The sequence below is a fragment of the Dromaius novaehollandiae genome, chromosome 17, assembly GCF_036370855.1.
Source record: "Dromaius novaehollandiae isolate bDroNov1 chromosome 17, bDroNov1.hap1, whole genome shotgun sequence".
NCBI lineage: Eukaryota > Metazoa > Chordata > Aves > Casuariiformes > Dromaiidae > Dromaius > Dromaius novaehollandiae.
In genome coordinates this window covers 6771583-6790090 of record NC_088114.1, presented here as the reverse complement: position 1 = coordinate 6790090, position 18508 = coordinate 6771583, and the positions used below count along the sequence as shown (strand labels likewise).

The window sequence follows — 18508 nt, the reverse complement described above, 5'->3', positions numbered from 1 at the left end:
ATGCGGCCTGGAGGGATAAAAATAAGTTCAGAGCAACCTGCAAGTACAGAACAGTTTGCAAATGAATAGCTTAGTTAATGGCTGTAGGCTAAGGATCAGTTCTTGGCTCTATGACCTGTTGAGTACTTGTAGGCTTCTGTTTGTACCTTGTAACTGCAATAAAGATACTTTGTCTTAAAAATAAATACATAAACAAATACAGAAATAAGTGCTTTGAGATCTGTGTTTGCAACTTACAGTTGTGTTAGTGGATCTACATATTTCTGATCTAATGCTGAATGGTGACCAGGCTTTTCTTTCTTAGGTCCTCCAGCTCCACCTCAAGATGTTACTGTCCGGGCTGGGTCCACCCCGGCAACTATGCAGGTGTCCTGGAAACCACCAACTCTGACAGCAACAGGGACCTCCCATGGTGCCAGTGTCACCGGCTATGGTGTTTATGCGAAAGGTCAACGGGTGAGTTTTCTTTCCAGCATTACAATGACCAGCTGCATCCGATGAATTTCCATTGACAGGTAAAGGCAGCAATAAGCGTGTGACAGCACTCGAATGTGTGCTTGGATTTCTGGGTTTCCATTGAGCCCCTCTCTTTGTTCTTGCATGATTTGATCATTAGCTCCCTTTCTACAAGCACTTCAGTTTTTGGGCAAGGGGACTGAAAGGATTAAACACAACTGGTGCTAAGTGATGTGGAGCCCTAATGTGGGTTGCTGCAGCCCACTCAGTATTGGCAATAATTCACTCCATATTAATACTTTGAAGGCTGTGTTTTAGTGAGAGTGGGGCAGGGAAAGTGATGCCTTCATGCTACAATAAGTTGCTTGTTTGTGTACTTAGGTGGCAGAGGTGATCTTTCCTACAGCAGAGAACACATTGGTGGAGCTAATGAGAATAAGGAACTTGGAAGCAAAGGAAGTTACTGTTCGAACACTCTCTGCACAAGGGGAATCTGTGGACTCTTCTGTTGCTGCCATTCCATCTGACCTACTGGTGCCTCCAACCCCTCACCCTAGAACTGCTCCCAAATCTAAGCCATTAGCAAGTGCCGGAGTCCCAGAAACCAAAGACGAACATTTAGGTCCACATATAAAAATGGATGAGTCATGGGAGCAGACTCGTTCGGCATCCCCCGTTCATGGACACATGCTCGAGCCACCTGCCCCTAACTTTCACGGCCCGCTTCAGGGGAGGAGGTCTCCATCACCTAACCGAATACTCCCTCAGCCTCAAGGCACACCTGTCCCAAATACTGTCGCAAAAGCCATGGCAAGAGAAGCTGCACAGCGAGTTGCAGAGAGCAACAGGGTAAGGGGAGACATTTTCTTATGGCTTTTTTGGCTTCCTATATTCTTGTGGCAATTACCATCAAAGAACTTTTTGTAGTAAATGTCTTAATGAGCAGTTACTCATTCCTGGATCCTGAAGATCAATAGTTTGGTAAGAAGCAGTGTGATAAACTTCTGTAGCACCTACTGCAAATATGCTCCATATGAAGCATTTATCAACCTTTCATCAACTGCAGAAACCCTATAATATAACCAGAAATATTAATTCCAAAAGCTACAAGGCTTCTTCGGAAAAAATGGCAATAGATCATCAAAGTTTGTGCTTGGATCCTGTAGGAGTCAAACGGGAGGCTGCGTCCATGTGAGAAAAGTCAACCAAGCACTGAAATACTTTGAAGAAGACCAAAACAATATAGAGGGCAGTTTAAAAATGGGACCAGGAATAGGCAGATAGATGTTCTTAATATTTCCTGCTTGTTGATAGGACTGTTTACTTCTGTAAAGTAAAAGGTTCATCAAGTTCTAGGCCCAAGGTTAATGTAGCGCTAGCTTTGTTTTGTGCTATTATTTATATTTAAACAAAACAGTTGTTCTAACTCTTTGTTTTGCATGCTATGTTCAGTATTAGAAAAATTTCTTAATCATGTATTTTCTGCATTTGTCACTACAGTTTCTGAATGCTCAACAGGGTATCCCACATAGGGGAGAAGCAGAAGTACAAGCCTTAGTTTCCCTTTTCTTAATTTCCTTATCAAAAGCAATGTCCGTTATCTGACTGTTGGTTAGATTCCTTTATAGGAATGAGATTCTGCCCACATTTCCTAAGCTGTCATAAAAAGATTAGCCCTCGCAGTAAGTCTAGCTGGTTAGTGTGAAGCATGTTTGTATTCTAAAACCTGTATGGATGTTTTTTCAAAATAACAAATAAGCAGTTTGCATACCCGTAAAGTGCTATTTCATATGCTGTCATCGATCTGCCCTCCAAGAGGGTCCCTTTCTCAGTGCTACACGCTCACAGTTGTTACAACTGCTTCAGCACAGCTGCTTTGTGAGAAAAGGCTTTTCATTAGAGCTCCTCTTGTCAATACTAGAAGCATCATGATCTGAAGGAGACTCCTGTTTTTGAGAGCATTATGAGCCATGGCTTGTTGCAGTGACTCAGATGTTTGTTAGTTAACTAAAGTCCCATATCTGAAGCTCTTGGGTCAGAATCGGAAGCATAACTGATGTGTATGCGTCCTGACAAAGTACTTCGTTTTCCCGTTGTTTTCCTGTTTTTATTTTTCCTTTGTTTTTCAAGATGCTCACAGTTGCCAATTACTTGTTTCAAGTTCCAGTGTTACTGCTTTCATATATTTTCTCTGCCCTCCATCTGGCAATCATCAGTTGTTAATGTCCAGTCTTTGATGTCCCATTGTATTTCCAAGATAACTCGATTCACATTGACCGTTCACACTGCCTTAATAGCTCCAACTCACTGACTATCCCTGCTTCAGGGTAGAACTGAACCACTGGGCAATGATACAGCTTTGGGGAAGCTGAGTAATTCTGGAATCATTGCATCAATACAGTTTACTAAATGCCTACCTACATATATTTCTTCCTTCTTTGAGGAAATACTGAACTGAAATACTTTTTTTGTGTTTGAAAACTGCAGACATAAAACATGACCCAAACTGTGTTTAATCACAATAATTTTGGTGTAGCTTGATTCATTCATGGGACCTGGGAAAAATTTTAAGGCTAGATTCAGTCTAGGTTAAGCCAACTTCTGCCAGTGATATTTGTCATGTTTAGTCCCCAGTAGTAGAAGCACTCCCCTTGCAGTAGGTTGCTGCAGGGTGAGCTGTCTGTGTGTTCTTGCTGCCCTCCACCCAGCCTGTTAGATGGTATTGACCGTGAGGCCCTAGCACTAGAGCAGGCAGCAGGATTCAGTAGCTGGTGGCAAAATTCATCTCTGAGCAGAGGAAGAGCATAAAGTCTTATTCCTCCCTTTCTTTGGATTGAGGTCATAAATGCTGATGTGTCCAGATCTTTTGGTAACCCTCTGCCAAGAGAGAAATTTCACCATTAGTGTCTTCCTTAGGCAGCCTCTGGCAATAGAATTTTTGTATAACTATGAAAAGTTTAAGGCAAAGAACTTTATGGAAAAGAAGCACTACCTGTCATGTGCTAATCATAACATGTCAGGGAATGTAGCATTCTGGATTTGTCAGGTAGGTGACATAAGCAGAAGGTACTTTTCTCCATAAGAGAGTTCAAACACTAAATAATACCCCTAATGGCCCATTTCTTTTAGGGAGAGGACTCCAATATTGTGTCCTGTAGGAGCACCCTGACTTCAGCAGTATTTTGCAGTAATAGTGGTACAGGGGAAAAAAGCTATCACCAGAGTTGGTGGTCACATAAAAGCATATAATTGCTTGTCCCAAAAGCACCTGGGAGGTTACAGTCCAGAGAAAGAGAAATTACTTTAAGCCCATGAATATGTTTAAATGCTGTGTTCTTGAGTCCTGAAAGCAAGGTATGTGGAATCCTTATGTTTTACATTTGCCATTTCTCCCAGTGGTTGCAGGAACAAGTCTGCTTCACAATTTTCCATTTTCTGTTGCTTTTCTAGATGGAGAGGAGGAGTGTATTTAGTGAAAGGAGTAGTGCAGCCCAGTATGCTAACTCAGATGATGAGGAAGATGGCTATGATTCTCCTAATATCAAAAGGAGGGGGGCTTCAGTTGATGATTTCCTGAAAGGGTCAGAACTTGGAAAGCAAGTAAGTAGCCTGGTCTTGTTACTGTGTCAGGTGTCTGACAGGAAAAAAGTATTTTACGAAGCTCAGCAGACTATCCAGAGCACTGTCCGACTGCTGACAGTAGTGGCCGTACTTTTAAGTTATACAGAGAAGCAGCTAAGGGGTGGAGAGGGAGATGAATGTCCTATTACTGGAGCATTACACTGTCTTATGGGAGCTGAATGCTTGGAACTGTGCATATAAACAGATTGTTATCCTGAGCAGCAGTCTTAAGCACTGGAAGTTAAAGTGAGTGCGCTCAGGCCTTCTTCTGCGTCATGTGTTATTGCTGCATATTTCACAGCATGAAAACATGCTGTGAAAAAAGGAGAAAGGGGAAAGGATTTTTGTGTTCCGTAAAAGCCGTAACCTGTAATCCTGATTAGCAGAAAACCAACACCATATATACTTGACATGCTGTAAGGAAAAGAAAAATATTGCCGAAAGTATTTTCTATGTCTGCTCAGCCTTTGATCTCACCCTAATGAAAACAAACATGAAGTAATTTGTTGCATTAGTTTCAAGAGAGATGTAGATTCCAGCAAAGAGGTATTTTCTTACGTCTTGGCATGATCAAGTAATCTGTTTTAGCCAAATATTTGACCTCATGTGTTGAAGGGGTGCGAGCAATGGCATGCCTTCTTTGCATGCCAGTTCTGAGATTTTCTGAAATTTTGATTCTGTTCATTACAGAAGTTCGAGCATTTATAAATATATGGATGTTATTTTAAGTTTCAAACGCTCTAAATATTTGGCTTCAGGATTTAATTTGGATCCATCTTCACACACAGTAGTTCCCATTTTTAGAATACATGCAATCATGTTGTGTCTACAAAATATACTTGAGGGTGAGATGCATCTTTGCTTCTATACTCAATTAAAATTATTCTGGATACATATAGGCCAAGATATTCTAAAAAAATTAGTGATCTTATTAAAAATGCCTAATGTCAAGTGTTTAGAGTGTTTATAAGGGACCAAGAAGTTCCAAATTCATTTTTCTGCTAACCATACGTTGTAGGTGGCCTTGGTAAGTAACCTTAAGTGCATCTGCCACATGGCTGCTCAGATCATTAAAAGGTGACTGAGAGTGTTTACAGCTTCAGTCATGTGTCTGCTTTACTGAGTTTACAAAAGAGAGGGTTTGAACATGAACATTTGATGGATGGGAACCCTTAGAGTTATATTCCTTGAAGATTAAAAGGATTAAGCTCTATTCTCTATTAGGTATGGTCCTCAAAGCTAGATTTGAAATACAATCTGGCTGCAAGCATTCTCAGATTTGATTAGGATTTAAATTTAGTCTTCATGTGAGACTGAAAGAATTCCTTATTGCTTTAAAACATTATGTCAAAAACGCAATTAGAGAAGTAACAGTTAAATTATGTCTAGCCTCACAGCTGCTGTGTGTTAAGTATAAATTGGTTATTAAACATTTACTTTATAGCTTGAGATACATCTACTTATAGTTTAATTGCTCATCTGCATTGTTTATGAAAGAAGATCACTTTTAATGCATGGCTTGTTAGTAAAGAAACAACTTTTGGATTTCCTGTAGTAATTCTAACATATCCAAATGTGACTGGCATCGTTCATATGTGCTTGGGAGCTTTTAGTAAGACTTGTACTGTGATTTTAGGAGAATGCAGTTTGGAGGAGCCTAGTCTGTGGTGTTTTTTTCCATAAGAAATTATTATTTTGCTAATATCATTACAATGCTTGTGCGTTGCTGGTATCTTCCAGAAGCAAGTGCTATTCTGTATGCTGATCCCCAGTCAAAGATATTTGGCTTTATATCAGGTGACTTGTCCATTGCATAGATAAGAGCAAAAAAGCTACAAGCAAATGCAAGTAACAAGTTGCTTCAGCAAGCTTTTTGTTAGATTAGATGTGGCCACTGATGGAGACTCTTCATTTCTGTTGGACTGTATTTTGTAGAAGAGTATATGGATTTAAAATGTCCCAGAGGGAAGTGTGGTATAGATCACAGTTCTGAAACAGTGGTACAATGTTAGTCTCTCTCAGACTTTCTTTGTGACCTTAGACCTGGAAAATTAGTCTTTCTTGCCCAGATCCTCACAAGTATTTATGTATCTAAATACCAATAACTCAATACCTATGAGGATCTGGATCAGTGGGCCTGTCACCCATCAGTAAAGTGGGAATAATAATACTTCCTTTTGTCACAGAGATGTCTGAAGATACTGTTTTCTGCAAGCTGTTGATGTGCTCTGTAACTCGATAATAAGTACAAGGGAAGTAAGTATTGGAGATAGGCCTGGAGATGGGCTTGAACATCAGAGTCACCTTGGGACATTTGCAGGATGGGCAATGATATAAAATACGTAAAATAATAACCACAGGTGCTTAGCATGTATGGCCACGTACAGGTTTAATTGGCCAGCTGCATGTGTAAATGCACCCAGTTACTGAGCATAGAATGTGCATGCCCTAGTCCATACAGAGTTAATTGATTATAAGCAAAATTGCACAATTATTGCTTATGTAATATGGCCAAGTTACATTTCATATCTTAATTAACCTAGTGCTTCTATTAGCAGGTACCTTTAAATAATTGAGTGGTACCTCTGCTGTTGGAACCACACTGGATAAGCCTTGAAGACAATTTGCTAGGTCTCTGCTGCATGATTGCCTAACATTCTTCGCAGCTTTCTTCCAGGAATGTTGGCCTTTGATAAATCTACAAGGCATCGGTGCATTTTGGCAAATTATGCAGTGTTATGCCAGTGCAACACCAAGTCTGTTTGGATATAGCTGAGAACCGGAGTGAAGGACTGATTTTCCCTGATAATTGGAACCGAGATTCTCCTGGGATGGATCTGCTGAAATAATTACATTTAGTATAAGAGCGACAGTGTTGTGAAAAATGAGCGTAATCTTACCTTCTAATTTCATAAAGAAACCAAAAGCGCTGTTTACCTTCAGTGGCTTTTTTTCTAAGATGATCCTAATACAATGCATCTGAGGGATCTGAAACATTTATGGGCTTGGCCTTTGGAATGCGCTGGGAATTACTACTAAACGCTGCATCCTCCAGTCTTTTTGTCTTGAGAATTACTTCCAAAGGATTAAAAGAGGAGAAATTTTCTCTCTTATTTGGAGAGTGAATGCATTTTCGCTTTGGAGAAAATGCTTGCTATAGACATTTTCTTTCATTGCTGGGATTGATTGCTGGCAGCATTTTATATAGATATGGAAATTGATCTAGTACCACAAAAATTATTTCTTCATTAGTATTGTTGGGGGAAAGAATGCAGTAATTGCTGGCCTTCTAGTATTTCACTGCCTGATTCTTCAAATATTCTGCTGCGATCTGACGATCAGACACCTCAATTTGAAAATGTATCCTTGGGCATACAATCTGTTTGGTTTGTGGTCTGGTTTGTTAGATGAAAGTTCTCGCTAAACAAGAATTTAATAAAGGCCACTCCTGTTTAACAACAGCAGTTCAGTAGGACATATTTTTTCCTCCTTATCTTCCAACTAATTGAAAACATAGAGGAACTTAAAATACTTGAACTACTTTTAAAAGGCCATTAAGGTTTTATGAAGTCTATTCCTGCAGTGTTTAAAAGAATTAAAATTTTGAACCCCATCAGCTAGCTATATACAATGATGATAACATCCTGCAAGAATTAAATGCTGATCATTTGTTAATTATAATGTGATGTAACAAACAGCTGTGAAGAGCAGATGATATGTGGCTTATCCTAGGGCTTTTACAATGTGGCCAGCAAACCCACTGATGCATGAAGGACCTCTTTAGATCAAAGGAGGTGAGTCAAGACTAAAGCTAGATTTGGTGCTGTGAATGCACACATTGCTTTCTTGGATCACCTATGGGATTAAAATTGGATTTCTTGAATTGGAAGCGTAAGTAGGCAAATAAATTTTGTACATGATTTGTGCACTAGAATAGAGTAGCAAGCAGCATGATGTAATTTATATATGGTGTTAATACAATACTCAAACTTAGGAAATACTCTAGTCCTCATTGGTGGCGTGCTAGGCTTTTCAGCTTTACAGTTGGTCAAGATTTTTTCTCTCACCCTCACTACTAGCCTCACTATTGCCATGGTGAAGAGTACCACACAGAGAGCAGCAGAGGTTCTGACTTGTCTGATATTATGGAAGAAGACGAGGAAGAGCTGTACTCCGAAATGCAGCTAGAGGATGGAGGAAGAAGAAGAGTCAGTGTGACTTCACACAATGCACTCAAGGTAAGAGTGACAGCTGAGAAACCTTAAGAGTATCTCTGTATTTCTTATTCTTCCTTCAAGGCATTTTAAAGTCAATTATGGATTTTACAGACCACTAAAACACATGCTGTGGTATAGCCCTAGATCTGGGGTGCACATTGTTTATGATGTCAAGGCCACCTTTAATATATGGATTACAATTTTTTTTTCATTATTTGATAGCTAATGTTTTAGCTAGTTGACTGTATTCCTATATGTAATTGTGGAAGTTGCAATTTGTGCTCTGTATCTAGGGTCTTTTGCATGTTTATACAACAAAAAACTGGATGTGTTACCCAGATGATGAGTTGTTTCTAAAGAAGGCGGTTTATCTAAACAGAAATTCATATAGAAAAAAATAATTAGCTTTTCATGTCTGAGGAATTCTTCCTCTTTTCCCCACCAATGCCATCTCTTCCTCAGGCTTTAAAGCATGCTTACAAGAAAGAGATTTGGGTGAGTTTTGATTGATAAATGCATTTTCAGAAATCCTTGTGCACTGTTTATTAAGGGATCACCAGAGACAATAGGAAATAGCTATCAGAAATACTGCTTTAACACTACATAGGAATATTCATTATGAAAGACAATTGTATTATTACAATTAAAGTATACTTAAGATGTTGAACTTACGCAATACAGAATTTATATTTCCCATAGTATATTTGTATGTGTAAATTGTATCTACTTTTTATGTATCTAGCAATTATGCTAAATTCTGTTTTCTTAGCGAGTTGGATAGCTTGAATGATAAGGAAGCTGCAGATGTGTTTTTCCTCCAACATGCTGTTATGTAACTAAACACCCATACTGTTTTCTCATGCGTAGAAGACTTTTGACCATTGTTACAACAGTTTCATGTACTCTAAATTTCAACCTTTTATTTTGATACCATCTGGAATGAAACAGGTACTTTTTCAAAAGAAAAAATAACAATTCAATTCTCCTTCTTCTTTTTAACATAAAGCTTGAAACTGAAATCTCTCTTTGTGCTGCTTCTGTCCTTTTCCTCTGGCAAAATAGTGAAGTGTCCTTAGACTATTCGTGTTCTGTATGCATCAGAAAATATATTTCTTGGTTTTACATTAGTATTCTCAGTGTTGATATCTAAATACAAGGCTCCAGACCCTTGATTGGTGTAGTAAATGGTTTTAGACCTGTTCAAGTCTGCAGGCACACCTCTGAGAATGTAGTATATGTGGAGGGTGCGGCTGGTTCACTCATTCTGCAGAAGTGGAATTCAGTATGTGAGTACTTCCTGAGGAAGGACTTATGGGTGTATGAATATGATTTGGAGAATATTGTCCACCATGCTGATAAGTGTGCTGATGTAAAATTCAGATCAGGTTCTGATCCCTAAGTGTTTCATAGTTCCCCTCTCTTTTACTGGATCCAGTTTCACTTTGCAATGTCTATAATTAACAAAAAGAAGAAAATATATTTACTGAAATTTCCAGAATATAATCCTTCAGATGCCTGTTCCATTTGTCCCTGAAAGTATGTCAACCGTCCACTTTCATCTGTGATTGAACGTAGTGCCATTCAGTATTGCTCTGCCAAGTCAATAGGTACCTTCAAGTAACAGGAGAATGTTTCATGTGAAGATATATTACTTGCTTTATTAGGAGATTATTATTCCCTCCAGTGGGTCCCTAAAACAAAGACTGACACAGGTGATCAAGGCAGTGATTCGACTTGTCAGATCTGAGCATTCTAAAATGTGGGATATTTGAACTCAAATCAAAACTATCCTTACTGGTGTTTATTAACATTTTTTTCTGTTTTAATGGCAGTTTGTCATAAAATTTTCACAGGTATGATATACATTTAAAAAAGAATTAAAATAGGTCAAACAAATATAGTGACAAAATAAATTAGTTTCTAATGCCTGAAGGGGAAGACATTCCAAAGCCAGTTAAGTCTGACATGCTTAGAGAGAGAGGAGTTGCTGAAGTCTCCAAGAAGATCATCTCATTATTTCTGGTTGCTGTTGTCTCCAGAGAGATAGGTGATCTGGGCATTGAATAAAGCACAAGGAGAGGTCATCTCCATCACATAAAATCTGTAAACCTGTTAAATGGAAACCAGCACCTCTTGCGTCATTATTCTTGTCTCGTCTCAGAGGCCAGCAAAGATACCACATAGCACTGTTTTGTTACACCAGCCAATGTTTTCTGTAATTATAATAGAAAAATGGAAAAATATATCTGTCATGTTCAGAATGCTTATTTGATCCGGGCTGGGATCTCTTTTACCTCCTTCTGATACAAGTAGAGACTTGTACTTGTATTAATAGGTTGATTTTCAAATACTGGTTTTATCAAGCAGATACGAGATTATGATGAGAGATTTGATGACGGTGCAGACCAGGTGACACCAGAAAGCAGCCTGCTTCTCAGGGTTCTTTTTGTGGAAGCCAAGCTTTAAAAATGGTGCAGCTTTTACAATTTTGCAAAGGAAATTAGAGCTCTGAGTTTGCAAAATAACTCTCCTCTGGCAGGAGACCTTTGAGTATTTTGTTATTCACATAGGATGCTTTAACAGGTGCAAAGCAAGAAAGCTTACTAGAATAGAATTTTCATTCTCAGATAAGGTTTGTCATTACAAACTAAAATTAAATCACAATTTGGCATGGGGCAAGGAGCATACTAAGCATTAGTGCTGTGTTTTAATGCCATTCTCATTCACCATGCTGGAACCTGTATGCAGCTTTTATTGCTTTGTTTTGAATGCATGGGTTTATTCTTGTTAGAGCATCATCCAGTTGTTTGTACTGACCTCTCATGTTGTATCTGACACCCAGCAACTTCTTAATCATGTCTTTATTTTCACAGATTCTCATTCAAAGCATGACATCCTTTTCACTAAATAAGCTGCATGTCTTATGTTTGCCATTGCTCTAAAACTAATTCTGTCTTTATTTTTCTTTTCTTCTCCCTTTTCCCTCCCATTTTATTTTTGTCACACACTATTTGTTCCCTGTCTGGTTTTTAACATTACATAATCTTAAGGAGTGCGATAAGAATAAGACCACTGAAGCCACTTTTTTGGAACAGCCTGACTTTTCACAGCAAATACATCACAGTAAAAAGCTTTTCAGTATTCCAGAAGTAGCTGAAGAAGATGGTGAATACTCTGAACTGCTGTACAAGCAGGGTTTAGGTATGCCCTATAAAAAGAATCCCACAATAGCTAGAGACGCTAGAGCACCTAGGCCCTACAATCAAGACGAGCAGCACAACTTCTGGTACCCAGCCAAGCACAGAATTGCAGGCATGGAGGATTTTGCTTCAGACGACAAAAGATGTAAATATAGCCGATCCTTATCAAGAAGCCCGGACAGTGGACTAGACTGTGGAAGTGAAGAAGAAGAATCCCGTTTTAATTTCAGATACACTTGCGATTCAGTTTCTGCCAATGTTGCATCTAGCTGCTGTGCAGAGACTGCTAACTGTTCCTGCAGGAAAAGCATGAGGCCATTGCTTGCTCGCAGGAAAACCTTAACCAGACAAACCAGCATCGAAGAAGATTTTGGTGACCTGGGTCCTTCCTTTGTAGAGCCCAGGAGTGAACAGGTCAAGCCCAGTTACGGGAAAAAGTTCGAGACTCAGAAGTGTAATAGAACAGACAATTTGTCTAATGAAGATGTTCAGGGAGGCTGGAAGACCAACTTAAAAACGGCTGACTCTAGGGCAGCTGGTCCACTTGCAAAGTCATCCCACAGAGATGCAGAAGACTCTCTGGTGTGTGAAATAAATCTTCCTTCTAACATCTGCTTGCCAAATCAGTCTGTTTTCTTTCTCTTGTTTTTTTTTAATTTTTTTTTCTGAATTACTTTTTAGAGTCCATCTTTTGGGCCTATCTGCTGCATTTTTGCCTTCTTTCCCCCCCATTCATTTTTGTTTATTATTCTGCATTTTGCTTTACAGTCCTCTTTTGTGTAATGCTGAAATCAATTTAATTTGCTTTACAATGATTTTCCCACAGAACAAATTACAATAATGGCTGCTTTTATTAAAGGACAACTGAATCTAAATTTTAATTAAGGGTTAGCTGAACTATAATTTTCAAAAGATTGTTTTTCTTTATTTTTATTTTGCCCATCTGAATGTTGCTTTAAAAAAAGCTGTATTTTAGCTGGAAAAATACTTCATCAGTAATTATTATTTTTAATGTTTGTCTTGAGGATTCCATTTCATCATGTTGTTTTTATTCATCTCACTCTCAGAATTTTCAGGATATGCTCTTTATCATGAAGCATCTCTGGACAAGAATCAAGCAATTTCTCCCCCAGTGTGACAGTGACCCAGATTTATGGAGTCACAAGTTCATCATATTTCCATTTTCTACCTTCTCTCTGCACTGTCACTACTTTGCCTTCCTTTTTAGACCATCTCTTCTTGCCTTTGAAGTTGCAGACTGCATCTCTGCATGAGAATGCAGGCAAACAGCTTCTTCCAAAGGGAGAGGCCAGGGCAGATCCATAACTTTCAAGGATGCCTGTGTGTGATCTTGCCTATTTGCATTTCTGTCCATTAATCTATAGTAGAGTCTCCTTGCTTTGACAAATGCATCCATAGGCTTCCCTGCTCCCCAAAAGACCAAAGCAAGTGCTTTACTGTCTCAGTCTGCAACAGTCCAGAGTGGAAATCTCAAATCTGATGTGTTTTATGTAAGAGTAGAAATCAGCTGCCTGCTCTTCTAGTCCAACAGTTTATTCTGAAATGATACTTTACAATTTCTCCCATTAAAATTGGTGCCCAAGATGTACTAATCTCAATCGCTGCATGATAAACTCTGGAGACCATTAAAATAGGACCATTTAGTTATTAAAATAGCGACATGTTCTGCAAGGTAGTGAACAGCAAGAGACAGCTGTGATGTGAGATGAAGTGTGTCTGCATTCCCTTCTACACGTTTCAATGACCTTTAAAAGGCTTTAACAACAGAAGGCCGTTACAGAAAAGCCGTTTTTGCAAAGACAGAAGAATGTACACTTGTTCACATGCTGCAAACTGGACAAAACCATGTAGCTGAAAACAGAACAGGCTTAACTTTTCAGTGCTGTCCGATCTACACAGCTCTAATGACTGGTTGTACTCCTCTTCAGGAGATCATAACGTCATCTTAGCAGCAACAACAAAGGCAAAAGAATGTTTCCAAAACAGTTCTTTTCTTTTCTTTTTGTTCTGATGTGTGACTGCTGTTTACAAAACTCTGCCATAAGTCAGGGAACCATTTTTTCTTTTGCAGGTTTGTTAGGCAACAGTTACTCTTCAGCTAACCTTTCAGTTAAAAACTAAGTTTAGTTGCCTTTAGAGCTTATGCTTCCAAACGTGATTGACCTGATTAATGTCCGATCATGTAGCCATAACAGTACCACCCATGTAACTTACAAACCTGTTTTTTCTGTTGTTGTTTTTTAGCTTTTAGGTAATCCATCATCTGCAGGACGGCCTGAAAGGGCGGAGCATGCAGGGCGAAGGTCCTCTCATGGCAGTGCAGTGCCACAAAGGTCTCGACCAATGTTGGTCCCTTCCATTGGTTAGTTGGACGGATTGGTGCATTTCTGTGCTTTGCAGCCTCAGAGTTGGGAAAGCGGTCCTTAAAACAGAAACAGTGGAAGCTTGTCTTGAACCACGGTTACTCTTAGTTTCTTAAATGGGATGAAATGAAACTAAAAGCATCTCCATCTAAATATGAGCTAAATACGAGTGTACTGGGGTTTCACAGGGGGCTGAATCAGAAGCCATTGACATCACTGGGAGTCTTTTCATTGAATTTAGTGAGCATTGGAGCTTTTCTGAGTTTGGTTAAGATAAGATACTATCGAATCTTACCTAAAAAGAAATGATAATGCAGGCATGCTACTATATGATGAAAAAAACAAATGTAATCACTCACCCATTCAGCCATCCATTCAGCCGTCCATCTTTCCATTCATCAACCATCATTTTGCATTCACTTTCCATTTTCTTAACTACTTTTTGGAATTCAGCAGGAAAAATGGAAGTTGTTAAATATAACAAATTAGTAGACTTGCATATATTTAGTATTTTTGCAGTTTCTAACAGTCATCCCTATTCTGGTTTACTCATGACTTAAAATATATGCTGGTGTACACCAGAAAATCCAAAAAGTAGTGCAGAAAAGATAATGGAATGAAGACACTATGGACAAATACGTATCTGTTAAAACTTGTGCTCTACATAGACAAATAAGGAATATTCACACTGAAAGTCAGGAAACACATACAAAACAAGTGCAGGAAGTATTCTGTGAACTGTTAGCAGAAATTTTTTCCATGAAGGTATAAAATCACCTTGGTCCCTGTCCCTAATCTGGACTTTAATTTGTGAATATTATAGGCATCATCAGGAGGACCAGGCAGCAGCGTCAGGCAATTTTCACCTGACATTTCTATGAGGGAGAGACATCACAAAAGGAGACTATCAGAAGGACAGAGATTAACCATAAAGGAATGCTGTTATTTTTAAGTATTAAATATTTTTCCCTTTTCATAGGCTCACATTAGAATTGCTGTTCTCTAAACGTAAAGAAAAATCCTCCTAATGGGCACAATTATTTGGTACCTGCTGAATAGTAATTGCTATTAATGAAGGCATAGATGAGAGAAAACACACAGCTGTAATGCCTGAAACTTTCTTAGTGTCTGCAGTACAGTGTGGCTAGTCAGAGGTCTGATCCTGCTCCCACATCTTGGCGTAAACCAGAATTATTTTCACAGATGTCAATGGAATTACACAGGAACAAAAAGTGGAATGGGGGAGAATTGGCTCCAGGGAGCCTGTGTGCTTCTTTGACAGGTTATTGTTAGCTGAACGAAATAGATTTCAGATGATGGTATCAGGTCTGTTAGAGTTTAATGTCCCTTTTCTTTTTGTCTGAAAGCAGTCTTCCTTTCTCAAGAGTCAAGATTTTTGCTTTATGTTTAGACTACTTAGAACTAGTTATGTATTTAAGTTCTTCTTTCATATCATCTGCTAAAACAAATTTTTCATAAATAGCAGGAGAGTGGTTAAATCAGATTTGTTTGTTTGAATTAATCCTTTGGGTCTCCTTTTCATTTTGATTTTAAATAAAAAACAAGGGAAATGATTAAATTTATCAGCACTCGTTTTCTGTCAACAAAGTTGAAACATGGAAACTACTAAATAATGGCTTTGCTGTTTAGTAGTTCAAGAGCAACATCTTAGGAATGAGATAAAGAAATTAATTTCTTGTAATCAGTCTGTGCTCAAACAGATAACAGAAAATATCTGACTTCATTTCTTTCAGTGAAATTTAAAGAGTGAATTAGTGTATTTTGTGCTAAGTATGATCCACAGATGCTCTTTGGGGAAGTTGCATTAGAAATGAATTACAACATTGTTTTATGCTGATAACATACAACTGCAGAACAGTATGTTCAATATCAAACAAAAACATAATTTGCTGTAAAACTGATGAAAGGCCATATGTGACTTAGATTTCAAGAGTCCTAATTCTGACTAAATAGACTAGTTATTGAAAGTGCTGAAAGATACGTATGCGTTATTTCTCACTTTCAGCATCATACTGTAGCAAATCACTTTGAGGATAATTGAAGGAAATATAAACATTGGATGAAATTCTGCACAAAAGTTGCTTCCCGAAAGCTTGCTGGAAAAAATCTAGAAGATATGAAATGTATCAGCAGGTCAGATAAATAAAGTGAGTTCAAAGTAGGGCATCCAAAAGCATATAGTGGAGCATTGTGTAAACTTCATCCCACTGTTTTAAACTCCTGCTGAGTAGTGAGAAAATTTTTCGTGCATAAGGGCTGCAAGTATGGTTTTAGAAGAAGGAAACTATTATGGTTCTGTCATTATAGTATGAAGTTCTGCAAAGGGTGAAAGAGAGAATGACATGAAAGAAAAGAGGAAAGTAAGAAAGATTAAGCCAAATATTAGACTGCTTAAATAAATGACACTGTTATTGACCTCAGCGTATAGCTGAAAAATGTGGTTTCCTAGTTTTCTGATAGCAGCTTGTTCCTCTACATACATGCCTGGAGTAGCTACTGAGTTATTCAGCAGCACTAAAGGGTCGCTTCAGTGATGCAAAGTTCTTTATGCAGCTCTGGGGGTTAAATTAGTGGGAAGGACCTTCAAAATTGTCATGTTCTTAGGATTCCAGTGATCAGATCTTTCTCTGAAACATTCCGGAATTTAAATTTGTTGAGGCATTTTCTCCATTAATTTATAAATACTTTGGGTAAGTATCTTCTTGCAGGTAGGATTTAAGTAAATTAACTAATTTTTGTTTTTAGGTTGTATACTTTAGAAGGTGAAGCACAGTTTACAGTGCTCTTGACCTTGCAGATCTGGCAGGTAGGATTATTTAAACCTCATAGTAAAAGATCATTCCTACCTATAGAGCTAACAAACAGTATTTACCCTGTGTGAATTTTGTCAAGCACAAAATTAAGATGCTTTAAAAAAGGAGATGTCTATTTCTGTGATACCCCTGCTGAAGTATTTCTAGAGGCTGAGACAGACATCTGGCAAAGCTTACGCAGTGTTTAGCCTTCCTACTATATGTGAGTCAGAAAAGAAGGTAGGCAAAGCCTGCCCTCGGGAGCCTCCGCAAAGGAGACTATACAATATGTTTTAATAGATCATTCCCTTTTTCTCCATAGAAATTACAATGGACAGTAACAGTGAAGGCGGTCAGTCTCGGTCAGGTAGTGAGGGAAATATTTCACCTGTAAAAGAAGAAGCTTATTATCGCAGCATTGGTGGACACAAGAAATGGCCTCAGCAGCGTACCATGGCCTCTGAATATAGATACGGTATGCCGAACATTATTCATCCTTTCTGACAGACACATTTTAGAGCTGCGTGTTAACAAGTGCGGTTTCTGTATGACAACATTGCATGCAATGCAGAATGCAAGGGAAACTAGCTGTTAAGTCTTGTCTGCCTCGCTCTCAGGTAAGTTTCGCCAGCTCAGCTGTAAGGGGCCTCCAGCCCTTAGTCATTTGTTCTGAAAGTGCTGTGCAGCCACCTTTCCATATTCAACTGAATCCAAGCACACTGCATTGCATGAACCTCTGTGAAGCTATGCTGCTAGTAATGCCAGTCAGTATTTACTGTATATACCTGAACACTCATTCATCAGAACAGCTACATTTCCACTTGGTTCATGTAGACTGGAGAGGGTCAAACAGTAGCTGGTATATCACAACCCAGTGTCCTGTAATAGGAAGCAGCATTACCAAACATTATTCTGATTTACCAGTTGGGCTAAAGGTTGATTCACATTGACTACACAGGCCTTTGGCTCTGTCACCTGGTGAAGAAAAAGTTATTCTTATTTTTAGGAATAATTATACCATAATGACAAACTTGCATTACATGAGTAAGGTAATAGTTATACCCACTACTGATAGTATTTGTTGCTTCATCAACACAAAAATCATTACATGATCAACGACTCAGTTTTCATAGCTCATAACACAGTGAATTGAAGTGTCTAACACATAACCCATAGAAGCAGCCTAGGCCATATATAGAGGTAGGAAGAGCATTCAGCTTTTTGCAAGGGACACTGAAAGTTTAGATAAATTGTAATTTAATGTTGGGTTTCAAAGCAAACATATCTGACCAGATCATCAACTTGTGTAAATGAGTGTATATCTAGTGAATTCAGTGCAACTATGGTAATTTACACCAGTTGGGAATCTGGCTGGAGGCATCCAAAGACTGCAATTTTACATATGCAATTATATCTCTATTTGTATATGTATGATACATATATATGTATATACACACCGTCTTGGCAGAATAAAATAACTGGCTAATGAGCTAATCGAGATGTTTGCGTTCTGTTTAACTGAAGCAAACATGACTATTCTGAGTCACGGTTATTGCAGTTCAGTGCTTCTAATTGAGATGCACTTGGCTGTAATTCATGTTTGCACGTAACTCCCATTAACTGCAGCTGGAGTTGGTAGCAGAAATCGATCTTTTTAATTTAAAAAAGATAAGGAAAACACCCCTTAACCTCCCTGTTTTCCATTGCCTGGTGGGCCCGATGAAACATAAAATGGCAGCCTGACTGTGGGAAGGGGAACACAACAGGGAAGAATCCCATTCCTTGTGTCCCATTGCTTTCTGTCCCATACGTGCCCT

General features: G+C 38.6%; 1 protein-coding gene across 2 annotated transcripts in view; it reads left to right on the top strand.

The window, feature by feature from the left end:
* Positions 1–18508, top strand: part of RIMBP2 (RIMS binding protein 2) — a 159771-nt gene that overhangs the window by 125806 nt on the left and 15457 nt on the right. Inside the window, exons 13-19 of one of the 2 annotated variants that reach the window (XM_026095312.2) lie at positions 305–456; positions 838–1305; positions 3907–4056; positions 8157–8315; positions 11345–12076; positions 13760–13877; positions 17014–17166. In XM_026095312.2, coding sequence (XP_025951097.1) covers positions 305–456; positions 838–1305; positions 3907–4056; positions 8157–8315; positions 11345–12076; positions 13760–13877; positions 17014–17166 — 1932 coding nt within the window. The remainder of the gene's footprint in view (positions 1–304; positions 457–837; positions 1306–3906; positions 4057–8156; positions 8316–11344; positions 12077–13759; positions 13878–17013; positions 17167–18508) is intronic. The other variant, XM_026095310.2, reaches the window with a different exon arrangement.